This window comes from Chiloscyllium plagiosum, chromosome 38 (genome assembly GCF_004010195.1).
Source record: "Chiloscyllium plagiosum isolate BGI_BamShark_2017 chromosome 38, ASM401019v2, whole genome shotgun sequence".
Classification (NCBI taxonomy): domain Eukaryota; kingdom Metazoa; phylum Chordata; class Chondrichthyes; order Orectolobiformes; family Hemiscylliidae; genus Chiloscyllium; species Chiloscyllium plagiosum.
Genome location: NC_057747.1, coordinates 7,090,725 through 7,107,533, shown reverse-complemented (window position 1 = coordinate 7,107,533; position 16,809 = coordinate 7,090,725). Strand labels below are relative to the sequence as shown.

The 16,809-nt window shown below is 44.7% G+C and overlaps 1 protein-coding gene across 1 annotated transcript; it reads left to right on the top strand.

Annotated features, from left to right (window-relative positions):
• Positions 1 to 3,667: 3,667 nt before the first annotated feature.
• Positions 3,668 to 15,211, top strand: wnt8b (wingless-type MMTV integration site family, member 8b). The gene is made up of 6 exons (XM_043678588.1): positions 3,668 to 3,869; positions 4,222 to 4,255; positions 7,571 to 7,709; positions 9,798 to 9,923; positions 10,017 to 10,159; positions 13,039 to 15,211. Exons 1-6 carry the CDS (start codon positions 3,799 to 3,801, stop codon positions 13,600 to 13,602), a joined length of 1,077 nt encoding a protein of 358 aa, XP_043534523.1. The 5' UTR covers positions 3,668 to 3,798; the 3' UTR covers positions 13,603 to 15,211.
• Positions 15,212 to 16,809: the final 1,598 nt, after the last annotated feature.

The window sequence follows — 16,809 nt, the reverse complement described above, 5'->3', positions numbered from 1 at the left end:
CCTTTTTTTCTCTCTCTCTCTCTCTCTCTTCCTCCCTCTCTCTCCCCCTCACTGTTTGACTCCATGGTAAGTGGCTCCTCACTCCAAAGGACTGCAAAGAGAAGATGCTGACAGTATTTGCACCTTACGCTGCACATGCAGTAGATGAACAGCAATAGAACAGCGATTATCAATGTGATTTGTTCTCTTGTCACTTCACCAACAGTAGCTCCTGCTCCCACAAGAACTGCCTGAAACAGACAAATTTCAAAAAAAGACCAGAACTAATTGTCCTGAAATGTTAACTCTGTTTCTCTCAGCACAGATACTGTCTGACCTGTTGAGTTTCTCCAGCACTTTCGGTCTTTACTGACCACAGACTGCACATTAGATAGATCCTCTATTCACAAAGGCACAAATACCCTCACTATTTCTAACCCCTTGCTCACCTCATCCAGAGACAGTCCACCTTTTTTGACCACTTCTCACTTCTAACTTTTAAGATGGTGAAGAGGGTAATTTATTTATTTCAAGATGGTCCTCGTTCTGTGGGATTCTCATGCACCAAAGCTCTTCTGACAGCACCTTCCAAACCTGTTCCCTCTGCAAGCCAAAAGGGCGAAGGCAGAAGACATACAGGATACCAGCACTTACAGTTCCCATCAAGACGCACACCATCCTGACTTGGAAAAATATTGCCATTCGTTCAGCGTTGCTGGGTTAAAATCCGTAACTCATGTCTTAACTGCACTGTGGGTACACCTATACCCCAAGAACTGCAGCAGTTCAAAAAGACAGCTCACCACCCACCTTCTCAAAGGCAACTAGGGATGGACACCAATGAAGGCTGGACCAACCAGCGATACCCATATCCTGTGAAAGAATCAAAGTGAAAAGGCTGAGAAATGCAATCCATTCAAGGCTGAATTAGACTTTTTTTTGTTAGACAAAGGGATCAAGAATTACGGAGGAGATGCGACAGGAATGTGCAGTTAAGGCCATAGCCAGATTAAGCATGATCATATTGAATAGCAGTCAAAGTGTAGTGCTGGAAAAGCACAGCAGGTCAGGCAGCATCTGGGGAGCAGGAAAATCGGCATTTCGGGCAAAAGCCCTTCATCAGGATTCCTATCGATTCTCCTGTTCTTCGGATGCTGCCTAACCTGCTGTGGTTTTCCAGCTCTACAGTCTTGACTCTGAGCTCCAGCATCTGCAGGCCTCACTTTCTCCATATTGAATAGCAGGCTCAAAGAGCTGAATGGCCTATTCCTGTTCTGATGCTCCAGGGAAAACAGCTCCAGCCTATATGAGTCTTAAGGAGAGACTAGAAAAACTTGGGTTGTTTTCTGTGGAGCAGTGGAAGCTGAGGGGAGACTTGACAGCAAATTATAAAATTATGAGATGCATAGACAGAGGTGATGGTCAGAATCTTTTTCCCAGATGTCTAATACTAGGGGGCATGCATTTAAAGTGAGAGAGGAAAAGTTCAAAGGAGATGTTAAGGGCAGCTTTTTGCACACAGTGGAACCCACTGTCAGGGCTGATGGTGGAGGCAAATACAGTAGGTGCATTTCAGAGATAAGCACATGAATATGCAAGAAATGGAGGGATATAAACCAAGGGCAGGCAGAAAGGATTAGTTTCATTTGATGTCATGTTCAGCACAACATCATGGGCAGAAGGGCCCATTCTTGTGCTGTACAGTTCTATGTTCTATTCAGCCTCTCCCTACGCTCAAAACCTCCAACCCTGGCAACATCTTTGTAAAGTTTTTCTGAACCCTTTCAAGTCTCACAACATCCTTCCTATAGAAGGAGACCAGAATTGCATGCAATATTCCAAAAGTGGCCTAACCAATATCCTGAACAGCCACAACAAGACCGTCCAATTCCTATACTCAGTGCTCTGAACAATAAAGGAAACCATACCAAATGCCTTCTTCACTATCTTATCTACCTGCGACTCTACTTCCAAGGAACCATGAACCTGCACTCCAAGGTCTCTTTGGTCAGCAACACTGTCCAGGACCTTACCGTTAAGTGTATCAGTCCTGTTCTGATCTGCTTTTCCAAAAGGTTTGTTATAAGGGGACTGACCTTCCACCTGGTGCTCTATTAACTTTACACCTCATGGTTCTCCATTCCTTCAGTTTCAGCTGTGGAGCAGGATGGAGCCACCCAGCACCTGGAACTGGCTGTGCTTTTCAATCAGGCCTGGTTCACAGCTTACCTGCGCCCTCCATAAAAACACTTGGTCATTCTCAGATCAAAAAGCCCCAGCCTTTGGCAGAATGGCAGAGGAAACCCACACGGACACAAGGAGAATTTGCAAATTCCACACAGCCATTTTGCAGAGAGTGGGATCAAACCGAGGTCCCTGGAGCTATGAGTTGGAACTTTATTGCTGGAACAGCACAGCAGGTCAGGCAGCATCCAGGGAACAGGAGATTCGACGTTTCGGGCACAGGCCCTTCTTCAGGAATGACTGAAGAAGGGCCTGTGCCCGAAACGTCGAATCTCCTGTTCCCTGGATGCTGCCTGACCTGCTGTGCTGTTCCAGCAATAAAGTTTCAACTTTGATCTCCAGCATCTGCAGACCTCACTTTCTCCCTGGAGCTATGAGGCAACACTGCTAACCACTGAGCCACCATGCCATGGTTAATCTGCTTGTCAGGTAGCAGTATAGCTCCAATCTGAGTACTCTACAATTCAAATTTCACCAATACAAGTCTGAAAAGATGCCTATAGAATAATGTTACCTATCTTTTCATCTTTGTCTTTTTTTAAAAAAATTATTTTGTTTTTCTCTTCTCACACTCTTAACATCTTTCCTTCCATATTATGTCCTTGTATCTTGGACTGTTTCTCTGTGCCTCGCTGACTGTAAACCTCTGTGTGTCTTTTTAACTCTCGACTCTTTTGATTGTTCTTATGCAGAAAAAGAGTGTTGTTTTTAAGGCAACGATGAAAAGATTTCTTTTTCTCTCTCTCTCAGGGTTGTTCCTTGTCGAATTCCCTTTGCCAGAGAGCTGGGGGGAGGCTGGCCCATTGAAGTGAGAAGGACAAGGGTTATGGTGGGGGAGGCGGTTAGGAAAGCGATGTTAAGGTCACAAGTAGATCAACCACAATCTTACTGAATGGTACAGCAGAGTTGAAGGGCCAAATGGCCTAGTCCTCCTTCTATTTTGTGTTTACCTCTTATCCCCCATCTCCTTCTTTATTTAATTAAAAATCACACAACACCAGGTTATAGTCCAACAGGTTTAATTGGAAGCACTAGCTTTCGGAGCGTTGCTCTTTCATCAGGTGGTCGTGTTACTTCATTATTTAACTCTCAGACTCTCTCTGTTTCTATCTCCATCTTTCTTTTTATCTTTATCTGTCTCTGCCCTCTCCGCCTCTGTTTGAGTTTGAGACACTCCGTTTCCTATTTGCTGTCAATCTCCCCTCGATTTGCAGCGCTCTCTCTCTCTCTCTGGTCAGTTCTCTCTCTCTCTCTCTTTCTCCCCCCACCTCTCAGCCTTACTGTTTTCCCTATGGTTAAAAGCCTGGAGTTTGTGTTTGATCAATTCACTGAACACCCCCTTCCCACTTCAGTTCTGATTGGCTGAGCCCTGGGAGAGAAGGAAAATCCGTAATTAAGTAGCTAATCTGATGCTGGGATGAGAGAAGTCTCCAATTCTCATCATCCTTCACACGTGTTAACCTTACACAACAGGATCGGTCTCCACGGAGCCCTGTCCTTCAGAGAGGAACCCGCTAGCGGTCTCTCCTTGTCGCCAGTCAAGCTGTGATCACGGTCCTTACTGGGGTCCTCGGGATGACCGTTCCCCAGGTCTGGCTGCCCTCACTCTTTATCCTCAACATCTACCTCAAGCTGTGCCACCCCTGGTAAGTGAAGCCTTTAAGGAAGACCCTGCGTTTCTCGCCATCCAACCAGCCTCTGGCACCCATCCCGGTCGCTGCTAACCAGCTTGGTCCTGCAAAAGAAAATCTGAGATCTTCCCCAACCCCAACCCGGTCCTTTTCCCCAGACCCTGTCCCTCTCCATCACAGAATGGGCCACATCAAAGCTTTCTCGCCTCCAATACTCAGACCACCCTTGGCAGGGGGGTGAGCTGAGGGTCTAGTCTTATCTGAGGCCCTTTGAGAGATTTAAGAAGGTTCACTCCCCCCCCACGCACAAATATTTTCGAAGGGCAAACTTGGCAGTTTTCTACAACTTTGACTCTTGTTGTTCCAGGTCAGTGAATAATTTCCTGATGACTGGTCCCAAGGTAAGAGAGTGCCATTTTTATTTTGATCATCCTCCCATTGATAAATGATAATGGCAGTGGGCTTAGTTTTGTATTCATGGCAAATGATTGAAGATTCAGGGGCTATTTTTAAGGGAGCAGACTCTTCTATATCCCCTTCGCTATGTATGTGTGTGTGTGTGGAGGGGTGTATGTCTATATACTGTATATGTGCCTGCGTGTATGTGTGTGTCTGTGTGGTATGTGTATGTCTATATGTATGTGTCTGAGTGCATGTGTGTATGTACATGTGTGGGTGTGTCTGTGTGTGGGTTTATGTCCATGTGTCTGCGTGTATGTGTGTATATATGTATGTGTATGTCTGCATGTATGTGTCTGCGTGTATGTGTGTGTATATGTCTATGTATGTGTCTGCATGCATGTGTATATCTATGTGTGGGTCTATGTATATATATGTCTGTGTGTATGTATATATGTATGTCTGTGTGTATGTGTGTGGGTCTATGTCTGTATGTAGTGTCTGCGTGCATTTGTGTTTTTTGTATATGTGTGTCTGCGTGTATGTGTGTGTATATGTGTCTGTCAGTGTGTGGGTCTATGTCTGTATGTATGTATCTGCGTACATGTGTGTATATATGTGTGAGTCTATGTCTATATATAAGTATGTGTGCGTGTTTTTAGGGTCTGCAGTAATAATGTTGGCGATTACTTTCTTGGCGCCAGCTCCTGATACGGATCCAGTTGCATTCCGTTTTTAAAAGGACGGGTTCGTTCGGAATAACAGGGCGAGCTGTTTTCCAAATTGTGAGGCAGCCTGAGGATCTGCAAACTGGTTAAGTTTCATTCCAGTTAGCAACCTGTAAACTGCAGCAGGTAAAATGCTCAGGATCCTGACATCTCGCTGCTGAGATTTATTTTAAAAACTTAAAAACTTTCAGTTCTCCCCCATTCTCAGCTCCCTCCCCGCGGTGGGTTTAAATAATACTGGGTTCAACATCCTGAATTGCAAAGCTTGGACTGGGGGGGGGGGGGGGTGGATTTGTAGACAAATTAAGCGGCGGTCTCACTGGAACAGCGCTTTGTTGTCGGGATGGACTGGACAAAATAATGGGAAGTCTCCTCTGGAATGCTTGGAGGAATCTACAAAATATCGAACCATTAACTCAGAATATAAGACAGGCCCTCTAGGATTGAGATGAGGCACAATTTCTTCATCCAAAGGATTTTAAATTGGCAGAATTATCCACTGAAGAGCGGCTCCAGGACGTAATAATATTGAAGTTGAGAGAATTAGATACTAAAGAGGTGTGTGAGAAATATGTGGAAATGTGGTTCCTGGTTGAACATGGAAGATGTAACGGGGAAGTAATGAGTCTTTACTAACGAGATGCAAACACAGAGATACACAAAATTAAATACTAAAGCGCTGCCCGTGTTGGAAATGTCAACATATATAGAGAATTAAAAGGGTAACTGGAGAAATTGGAGCCAAAGCCCAAAGCCCGTGGAGTCTGATAATCCGGAATAAAAAAACAAAAAGTGCTGGAGAAACTCTGTTTGTGGCCTGGTGACAGAGAGAGAGAGAGAGAGTGAGCGAGTTGTTGACTTGCTGCGGCCAAGTGGGGTTAGTGGAGGGAAAAACAGAACTTACTGGAGAAGCTCAGCAGGAATCAGAGTTAACGGGTATTTTCTGTACTGTATGTGTTAATGTTTCCAGTTAGTGGCTTTCAATTAAAAGCTGGTCAGGTCACAGGGAGCTCTGGACTGATTTCGGTTGGGCGTGGGATGTGGTTGGAAATGCAGATTAAAGTCGAATTTTCGATTGCAAACTTGTCCTGAATTAAACCCACTCTCCCCCATCACGGGGCAGGAATACAATTCTTATTGTGTCCATTGCTGTGGGATCCGAGAATTTCCCACTTCACTGGATGTGGGCTGAGGTTACCAGTCTCCTGTTGGACAGACACCTCTGCCCCGCCCCCGTTCAGGTAAGCAACCCACCATCCCTCCTGCTCCAGGAGACAGTGGAAGGCTCTCCTCCTGATAGAGAGGGCAGGGGCTGACAGTAAGTTCTGTTTTTCCCTCCACTAACCCCACTTGGCCGCAGCAAGTCAACAACTCTCTCTCTCTCTCCACCCCAATCCAACACCGGCTTCTCCAAATCATAAAATCACTGGGTGCTCAAGGAGGGTCTCTGGGCCCGAGGCGTTAACGGTGCTTTCTTTCTCCACAGATATAGCCAGACCTGCTGAGCTTCTCCAGTTATTTGCTTTTGTTATAGGAATAGGAGCCGGAGAACGCCCTTTGAACCTGTTCCATCGTTCAATCTGATCATGGCTGATCATCCAGCTCAGTCCCCTGTTCCTGCTTTCTCCTTATCCCCTTTGATCCCTTTAGCCCTGAGCCAATTCTATCTCCTGTTTGAAAACATTCAATGTTTTGGCCTCAGATGCTTTCTGTTGTAGTGAATTCCCCAGGCTCACCATTCTCTGGGTGAAAACATTTCTCCTTATTTCAGTCCTAAATTGCCTATCCCATACCTTAGATTGTGAGCCCTGGTCATCAGGAACATCCTTTCTGCGTTTACCCTGGCGAGTCCTGCTAGAATTTAAAGAGATTTTTAAACATTTGAACCTCACCTTGTATCCATATCCTGCTCAGGGCAATAGTCATGATATCCACATTCCTGCCCACAAGATTAGAATCATAGAATCCCTACAGAGTAGAGCCAGGCCATTCAGCCCATTAGGTCCACCCACTACCCTATGCCTAAGAACCCTGCATTTCCCATGGCTAGCCCACCTAACTTACATGTTCCTGGACACTATGGGCAACTGAGCATGGCAAATCCACTTAACCTCTACATCTTTGTGACTGTGGGAGGAAACCAGAGCACCCGGAGGAAACCCATGCAGACACGGGGAGAACATGCAAACTCCACACAGACAGTCAACTGGGGTGGAATCGAACCCAGGTCCTTGATGCTGTGAGACAGCAGTGCTAACCACTGAGCCACCATGCCACCCATTAATGCAGAAAGAATTGCACACACTCTGCAGTGTCTGTGGGAGACCAGAACAATTAGCCTTTAGAATGTTGTATTCTGAAGTCATATTAGATTCACTGTATCTCTCTCTGTCTTTCACACACATATGGCTGAACTACACTACATTTTTCTGTGTTAATTTCACACTTTTGGTTTGACATGAGGATTAAATCCAGGCTGATGGTTACTGAGTGGTTGGTTTCCTGAGGTTGCTGCTTCTCTCCTGTTGTGAGGAGCTGGGGGTGAAGTGGCTGTTACCCAGTCTCTGATGAGCTGTTTCCTTGCCTCAGGCATACCTGATCTACTCCGGCAGTGTGGCAGCAGGTGCCCAGAGCGGTATTGAAGAATGTAAGCACCAATTCGCGTGGGACCGCTGGAACTGCCCAGAGAGAGCATTGCAGTTGTCCACACATAGCGGCCTGCGGAGCGGTAAGAGAAAGCCATGGGAGGGACAAGGGCAGAGACCTCCTTCAAACCCACTGCAGCATGGTTAGCATTGCCATCCAATCATTGGTGATGATTACTGTCACCCATTCACTATACCTCCTGACCGGAACATGTCCTGGGGAGCTGATGGCCTAGTGGAATTAATCCAGAGACCCAGGTAACATTCTGGGGACCCGGGTTCAAATCTTGCCATGGCAAATGGTGGAATTTGAATTAAATAATCAAATAAAAATCTGGAATAAAGTATCTAATGATGACCATGAACCCATTGTCAAGAAAAAGCCTGTCTGGTTTATTAATGTCCTTTTGGGAAAGAAACTGCCTTCCTTATCTGGCCTGGCCTATAGGTGACTCCAAACCTACAGCTATGTGGTTGACTCTTAACTGCCCTCTGGGTGATTAAGGATGGGCGATAAACACTACCTAATCCCATGAATGAATTAAAAGTAAATGTCCACAGGTCTACAATTACCAGACGCTCCACTTAGGGAGCATGAGCAAAACCTCAGGAAGAGGCCATTCAGCTTATTTCCCTCTCACTTCCTTGCAGTTGGACCATAGCTCTGCAGGTTAGACATAGATTCCCGTGCTTTAGATTAGAGTGGTGCTGGAAAAGCACAGCAGGTCAGGCAGCATCCGAGGAGCAGGAAAATCGATGTTTTGGGCAAAAGCCCTTCATCAAGAATGGAGGCAGGGAGTCTCCAGGGTGGATAGATATCGGTGCATCTTGTCATTGGCTATTGTACTGTTGGTATTACTGGCTGGGCTAGTAGTTATTATCCACAGTTCTGGTCAATTAATAGTCTCCTGTGGGGTGGGGGGGAGGGGTCACAAACATTCTCCCTCCTGAAACTGAGTGGGTTTTTAAACATGGTCATCATTAGATTAACTGTTTCCTGGATTCGAGTGATACCATCAGCTATAGTGAGATTTGAACCCATGCTTCTAGAGCCTCAGCTTGGGGTTCTGGATGACGAGGCCAGTGACATTTCCACAAGACCCTTCCTCTCCTTATTGAATGAGTTAAAGGTTTCTGCCCTCAGCACTAGGCAGCAAATTCAGACACCTGCCATCCTCCGGGTGAAAATGTGTGTTCCACATGTCTCCTTTATTGTTCTATAATTAAACACTACAGCACCAAGTTCCGAACCAACTCATCGACACTTTCAGTGAAAAACCCAGGACTGAAAATGGTGGATCTCTGATATAAAGCAAACTGTGATCACTGAGAAAGGAAGAGCACTGGAGATTATGTTCGACAAAGTGACCTCTCCTCTGATCAAATAGGGTTTCTGTTTGTGCTTCCAATATGTCTGCTTCATATTTGTATTCCCAAGTTTAGCAGTGATTTTAGATAGCAGAGATTTTCTAGTATTTCTTGGGTTTTTAAAAAGAATTCAATCTGTTTTTTCTTTCTATGTCTCCTTTTCCTCTTTCCATCCATCATGTATCTCTCCGCCTGTTATGTAACACAGTGTAGAATCTATTGTCCAGTTCTGTCTCTCGTCCTCAATCTCTAAGCCAGTCTCTCCCTCTATATCAGTCTTGAACTATCTCTTACCTTTATACATGAACGTCTCTTTCTACCTTCTCTGTGTCCTTGTGTCCCCGCACGTGAGGGCATTCAGCCCCTCAAGAGTCTTGCCAATCAATGAAGTCACGGTTGATCTGGGTCTTAAATTCAGCCATCTCTCTCTCTCGATATTTCTCTCCATATCTTTTTCTCTCTGTTTATTTGCCAATTTGTTGGATTTTTAAAGTCTCGAACAGACTCTGTTGCTCTCAGGGTTTACTGTATAGAAGCCTCTTAGATACAAGTCATGGATCCCTCTTTACATCCTCTCCTTTGCCAAATGTCACCATTTCCACCAACCTCCCGTTCTACAGCTACCCTCTTTTACCCCAACTCCCCTTCCTCATCTCCCAACACTGAGTCCCCACCTCAACATGGCCAGCTTATAGACCAACATACATCCCTTCTTTCCATGTTAAACCTCTGAGGTAACACAGGACTGTTCTCTATGGAGCATAAGTGAATTGTGACAAGAGAATTCCTCTGTCCTCCGCCAGCAAATCGAGAGGCTGCTTTTGTCCATGCTATCAGCTCAGCGGGTGTAATGTACACACTGACCAGAAACTGCAGTCTGGGCGATTTCGACAACTGTGGCTGCGATGATTCACGGAACGGGCAACCAGGTAAGGAGTTGGCCACCAACATGTCGCATGGGTCAAGGGAGAAGCTGTATTTGGGCGGCGCTGATGGTGGCAATAACCATGTGCTTGATGCAGGAGGACAGGGCTGGCTGTGGGGAGGCTGCAGTGACAATGTGGGCTTCGGTGAGACCATTTCCAAACAGTTTGTCGACGCGCTGGAGACTGGCCAGGACGCCAGGGCTGCCATGAATCTGCACAACAATGAAGCCGGGAGGAAGGTAACGTTCACACAATCGTCACTCCCATCCATCCCTGTCTCTGCCACAAAGAACACCCTTAAAATCAGAGCTAGGAATAAAATCACACAGAGGGTCACAAAAATGTTCTAACACCAAACAAGTGGTTTATTATTGGTTCGATTGAGTGTTACCTCACTTCCACATGCTCGATGTTGCCAATGTCTGATAACCAGAGGGCACAGATTTAAATAACTTGGCAAAAGAAGCAAAAGTGGCTTGAAAAAAAAACTTCTTCACCCAACAAATAAGGGCTGGAATACTTTGCCTGAGAGTTTGGTGAAGGTGTGTTCAATAGATGCATTCAAAATGCACTTGAAAATGAACAATGTGTAAGGCAACTTGGAGAAGGTCAGAGAGTGGTGGAGAATGGCATCCTCAGCGAGTTTGTGCAGGCATGAAGGGCCAAATGCCTCCTTCTGCATGGTAACAATTCTGTGATTCTGTAACATTCCTCTGCATGGTAATAATTCTATGATTCTGTAACATTCCTCTGCGTGGTAACAATTCTGTGATTCTGTAACATTCCTCTGCATGGTAACAATTCTGTGATTCTGTAACATTCCTGTGCGTGGTAATAATTCTGTGATTCTGTAACATTCCTCTGCGTGGTAACAATTCTGTGATTCGGTAACATTCCTCTGCGTGGCAATAATTCTGTGATTCGGTAACATTCCTCTGCGTGGTAACAATTTTGTGATTCTGTAACATTCCTCTGCGTGGTAATAATTCTGTGATTCTGTAACATTCCTCTGCGTGGTAATAATTCTGTGATTAGGTAACATTCCTCTGCATGGTAACAATTCTGTGATTCTGTAACATTCTTGTACAGCACCCTGTCCTTTGCAACGAGAAACAAATTGCACCTTTCTCAAACTAAAGAAATGGTTTGCGGGACAGCCATTCCCTGCATTCCCCAGGGCAACACCTTGACCACGCTGAGTTAACTTGTCAACCAATCGATGTCATATATTGTTGTCCCTCTTAAGATTAGGTATTCTTGTGAGTCTGTCTTGATGAGGGCTAGGCAAGAATTTTCAACAGTAAAATGATCTTTTTTTATAATAAGCCTTGAGAGTAGTCTATGTATCTGGCAATTCGTCGATGCAAATGATATCACAATCTGTGCATGCATTTTTTTCCCTTAAAATGTTGAGTAGTTGACTCTGAGGTCCAAGCTTTGGAATTATAGAGCAACAACTGTTGTGCAAGTAACTGTGATGAACAATGGATTGAATTAATTGACAGCAAAACAAAATAGAGCCTAGATTCTAAACACTTAGATTTGATCTGCACATTCCCTGGCTGTGGGTTTATCTAGCTAGCCTGTTATAACATTTAATGGAATAGCATTTATCCAATTTTACTAATTAGCCAAGTTTGGACATTTCAACAATTATCTAAATGTATTTGTTAACCAAAGTATAATTACTTCATTTTTATCCAGTTTACATGCAGTCTAAGGTTGGATCGAGTAGCTCAGTATTTCAAATTATTCACTGTATCGAAGAAGAGCGTTTACAGTAACAAGTCCACAATCTCTTCCCACCCTACCCCACATATATTCAGTCAGCTCCCATTGCATTGCTCAACCACTAATGCAGTAGGGAAGTGATGTGTATCATTACACAATGCATTATATCAACTCACTAAGATCCCTCTGTCTGCACCCTCCAAACCATTGACCTCTATCATCTAGAAGGACAAGGTTAGCAGACATACATGAGCACACAAACCTCAAAATTCCATCCAAGTCACACAACATCTGACTTGGAACTATAACACTGGTCTTTCACTGTCACTTAGTTTTTGTATAGTACCTAAATCTTTATTTTAGTTCTGACCTCACCTGAGGATATATTAGTAATATTCAACTTCATGATGTGATAAAAACATTGATGTTTCTATGAACAGTGGTTACATTTTCCAGTTCTATTCTAATTGATAATGACTCCTGGTGAGCTGAATCATCTTTCAAGTTTGGACAGATGGTCTGGATTAACAATTCTAAAATTCAAATATTCTGTCAAACTGTTCTGTTTAACTGCACTAACTACTTCCTAAGATGTCTGAGGTGAAAGTTGAAAATATTACTGATCTGTTTAGTAGTTAACCTGTAACTAATCAAAAGTATTAACTTCGCAGTGTCTGCAAGGCTAATCTAAGTAATGATGACCCAGAAACAATCATTTATTATCTTAAAAACCAACTAGTGTGATATGCCATTTAGGGAAGGAATCTGCCATCTTTACCTGGTCTGGCCTACATGTGACTCCAGACCCACAGTAATGCGGGAAGCTGTTACTGCACTCAAAGCTCGGGCAATTAGAAATGGGCAGTAATTTATAGCCTTGATAGTGATAGTGTCTAAAAGTATAAGAGCAATTCTAATGGTGGTTACATTTTCCCTGTCTGTAAGATGATGTGAGGCAATGAAAAGTGCTATATAAATGCATATTTTTTTTAAAAATTGATGAAAGGATAAGGACATCTATTGCCCATCCAATTGCCCAGAGGCCAGTTAAGAGTCAACCACATTGCGGTGGGTCTGAAGTTACATGTAGGCCAGACCAGGTGAAAATGGCAGATTTCCTTCCCTAATGGGCATTAGTGAATGGATTTTTCCCACAATCGATAATGGTTTCAAGGTCATCATTAGATTCTTAATTCCAAATTCTTACTTAATTCAATTCCACCATCTGTTGCGGTGAGATTCAGATCGAGGTCTCCAGAACATTACACAGGTCTCTGGCTTAATAGTCTAGCAATAACATCACTAGGCCATCATGCATCTGTATCTAAAATATCTACAAAATGTAGTTACTGAACAGAGGGTAAAATGTAACATTTCTGTTCCTCAGGCAGTCAAAGGCACAATGAAGCGAACCTGTAAGTGTCACGGTGTGTCTGGCAGCTGTACGACACAGACTTGTTGGCTGCAGCTACCTGAATTCCGAGAGGTGGGCAACTACCTGAAGGAGAAGTATCACAAAGCGCTGAAGATTGACCTGCTGAAAGGGGCGGGCAACAGCGCGGCTAGCAGAGGGGCGATCGCCGAGACCTTCAGCTCCATCTCCAGGAAGGAGCTGGTGCACCTGGAGGATTCACCTGACTACTGCCTGGAGAACAAGACCCTGGGGCTGCAAGGAACAGAAGGCAGGGAGTGCGTGAGGAAGGGGAAGCTGCTGAGTAAGTGGGAGAAGAGAAGCTGCAAGAGGCTGTGTGGGGACTGTGGCCTGGCGGTGGCTGAGAGGCGAGCCCAGATGATGAGCAGCTGCAACTGCAAATTCCACTGGTGCTGTGCTGTGAAGTGTGAGCAATGCCGGAAAACCATCACGAAATACTTCTGCGTCAAAAAAGACAAGAGATCCCGGAATGACAGCGCCTCAAAGAGGAAAGAAGGGAGGCTTGGAATGAGGCACTAAGGCCGTTCTCTTCTGACCAGTGACAATGCAAACAAAGACAATTAAACAACAAGGCCAACTCTTCTCTGGTCTCAAATTGGCCGGCGTTAGGAAACTGAGAAGTAGATGTAAAAAAATGAGGCACTGTGTTTCCTTTGAGAAGTTGGACAGATTGCTTTCAGTCAATATAGCATTGTTCGTTTCATTTTTGAACTGTTGCAAACTATCAGACAGCTCAGAGACCAGCAACCTGTAAGTATCACAGCGCAGTTACTGCTGATGTGGTGGGTTATGGGGCTGAATTTCCGACCAAGAGTAACATCTACCCCAATGGAGTCTTTAAAACCAGCCATTTCTTGGCAGTTTCCCAAGGCTGGCATTTACAGGCTTCCTGGCACAGGTGCATGTTAATGGCATCATCCTTCCATTCTTGATATATTCACCCTTTGCGTTTCCCCCCCACCTCCTCCACTTTAGCTTAGAATCAGAGAATATTACAGCATGTGAGAGGCCCTTGTCCCATCATGTCTGTGCCAATCATCCATTTTCTAATCCCATTTTCAAGCATGTGGCCCTTTAGCCTCGTATACTAAGGCATTTCAAGTGATCATCTAAACACTGGTTGGCATGGACAAGTTGGGCCAAAGAGCCTGTTTCCATACTGCATGACTATGACTTCTTAAATGTTGTGATTGTTCCTGCCTCTACCACTCTTTCAGGCAGTACGCTCCAGACACACACCAGTCTCTGAGCAAAAGTATTCGGCCTCATATTGCTCCTGTCCTTCACCTGAAATCTATATCTCGGGTTATTGATCTGTCTATGAAGGGGAAAGGTTTCTTCTTATCTACCCAATTGCCCCACATCAGCCTTCTCTGCTCTAAGGAAAACAAGGCCAGTGGGTGGTGCTTCCTGTCACCAGGACCCACTGAGGATATGGCCCCACTGCCCCCTCAGGCAGGCCCCCATTTCAGAAAGACGTCTCACAAAGTATCGTAAATGCCACTCTGAAGGGGTTTCTTCTCTATTGATCTTTCTATTTTTAGGCATTCCTTTGTGGGATGTTGGCATTGTTGGGCAAAACCAGTGTTTCATGCCCATGCCCAATTTCCCTTGAACTGATGGGCCTGCTAGGCCACTTCAGAGGGCAATCAAGAGTCAGCCACATTGCCATGGGTATGGAGTCACATGTAGGCCAGACAGGGTAAGATCAACAGAGTCCCTTTGCTTTGTCAACTAGAAGGGGTTTTCACAGCAATAGACGACCATTTAGCCAGTGAGAGCAATACATTTCCTGCACTAAAGAACACACATTTGAGGTAATTCCAATCCTTTTCTTGCTCTCTGTTAGTAGGACCAAATTAGTGAGAGGCTTCAGGCTTGGTGATAGGGCATGAAGTGAAAAATAGCAAAAAGGAGTTTAGTTGTCTTCATTACAAAAAAAGCACAATGGACCCCGAGGGGTATAAATTGGCCAGTTAGCCCCTCAAACCTAGTCCGCCACTTGCTGTGAGCATTACATGGATTAAACTTCATCTTAAGCTCCTTGATTTAATTCATGTCCTTGGTTAATACATTTCTGTCTCATAAATTAAAATACTGCAGATGCTGGAAATCTGCAACAAACCCTAGAGAAACTCAACAGGTCTGGCAGCATCTGTGCAGAGAGAGAGAGAGAGACAAGAGTGAAGAAGAGTCACACTGGACTCAAAATATTAAGTCTGTTTCTCTCTGCACGGATGCTGCCAGACCCGTTGAGTTTCCCCAGCATTCTCTGCACTTGTTTCAAGTTTACACTGGAGCCCCAGCCACAACCACGTGTCGTCTGGAAGAAGTCACTGCTCTGTCCACATGCTGGATTTAGAAATGGGGATGGACTGGGTACAGGGGAGGAGAGCTTTCTGCCTGTGCCCAATATGGGTGAGGTTGTTAGCTAACAAGGGAGCTGAGTTCCATCCTTCAGTAACTTGTATTTAAATAGGAGGGGGCCTCTAGTTTAATGAATTAGGAATGGCGCAGTGGTAATGTCCATAGTTCCATGCTTGGAGGCCTGCCTTCAAGTACCACCTACTCCAAAGGTGTGTTAACAACAATCTGAACAGGTTAATTAGACAGTATTTAGAGCAGGGAAAATGTGAGGACTGCAGATGCTGGAGATCAGAGTTTAGATTAAAATGGTGCTAGAAAAGCACTGCAGGTCAGGCAGCATCCTGCTCCTCAGATGCTGCCTGACCTGCTGTGCTTTTCCAGCTCCACTCTAGTATCTACAGCAGCTCAGACCTGAACAGTACAATGAAGCTCTCAGGCTGATCAATGGATTTTTGTTAGTTAACGTCATCAAAGGGTAGAAAGCAAAGACAGGTCAGTAGCGTTGAGCTACAAATGAGCTGTAATTTCTACTCAACCTTTTCCGATATGTTATTACGTACCATGAGCCCGGCTCTCCTAGCTCAGAGGCAGGGACATTACCAATGCGCCACAGGAGCATTTGACGTTGGATTTGACGTTGGGGTTCTAATGGCTTCACATGACTGTCCCCCCATCCAGATGGTGGGCAGTTACACATCAAACTGGGTTTGACCCCCCAGATTGGGACTCAAAGGAAAAGTCCTAGTGATCCACCGGGCGGTGTGAAAAATGGAACAGGGAGCACAATGCAGGTTAAAGGGTTGGTCACCTCGAGACGTTATCCTGTGTCTGACAACATTAATAAGCGGAGGTTCCTCCCCCTCCCACAGAAAAAGACTATTTAATCGTGTAATGTCCAGGTACATGAAGCACTTTGTACATGGTTAAGTTATTGCACCGTCACCCAGACGTTTTGATGTCCTGAAATCCTTTCGATTCTCGATGTTAGTTTCCTTGTTGTAAAGTGTAGACGTTGTGCAGTTTTGGAATTCAAGCTAATTTCGATTCTCGTTCCCTTTTGGATCACGGAACCCGGTCTCCCCAACCTCTCGCGCCGGTCTTTGTTGTAGGTTGCAACCGAGCAATGCAAGAGAAGTTGTTGACGTGGAATATCTGAGTTGTGGACCGTGCTATTTTCGTTTATAGTTATCTGACGCGACTCCCGCCCCAGCAGCAAGTCACATTTCTAATCCAATTTCCTTTTTGTTAGCATTTCCCAGTAAAACAAGACAAATTGAATTCGGGAACATACAAAAATCGTTAATATCAGCTCTTTAAGTTATCCAATGTTACTTAAAACAATCATTATTAAAAACCGTA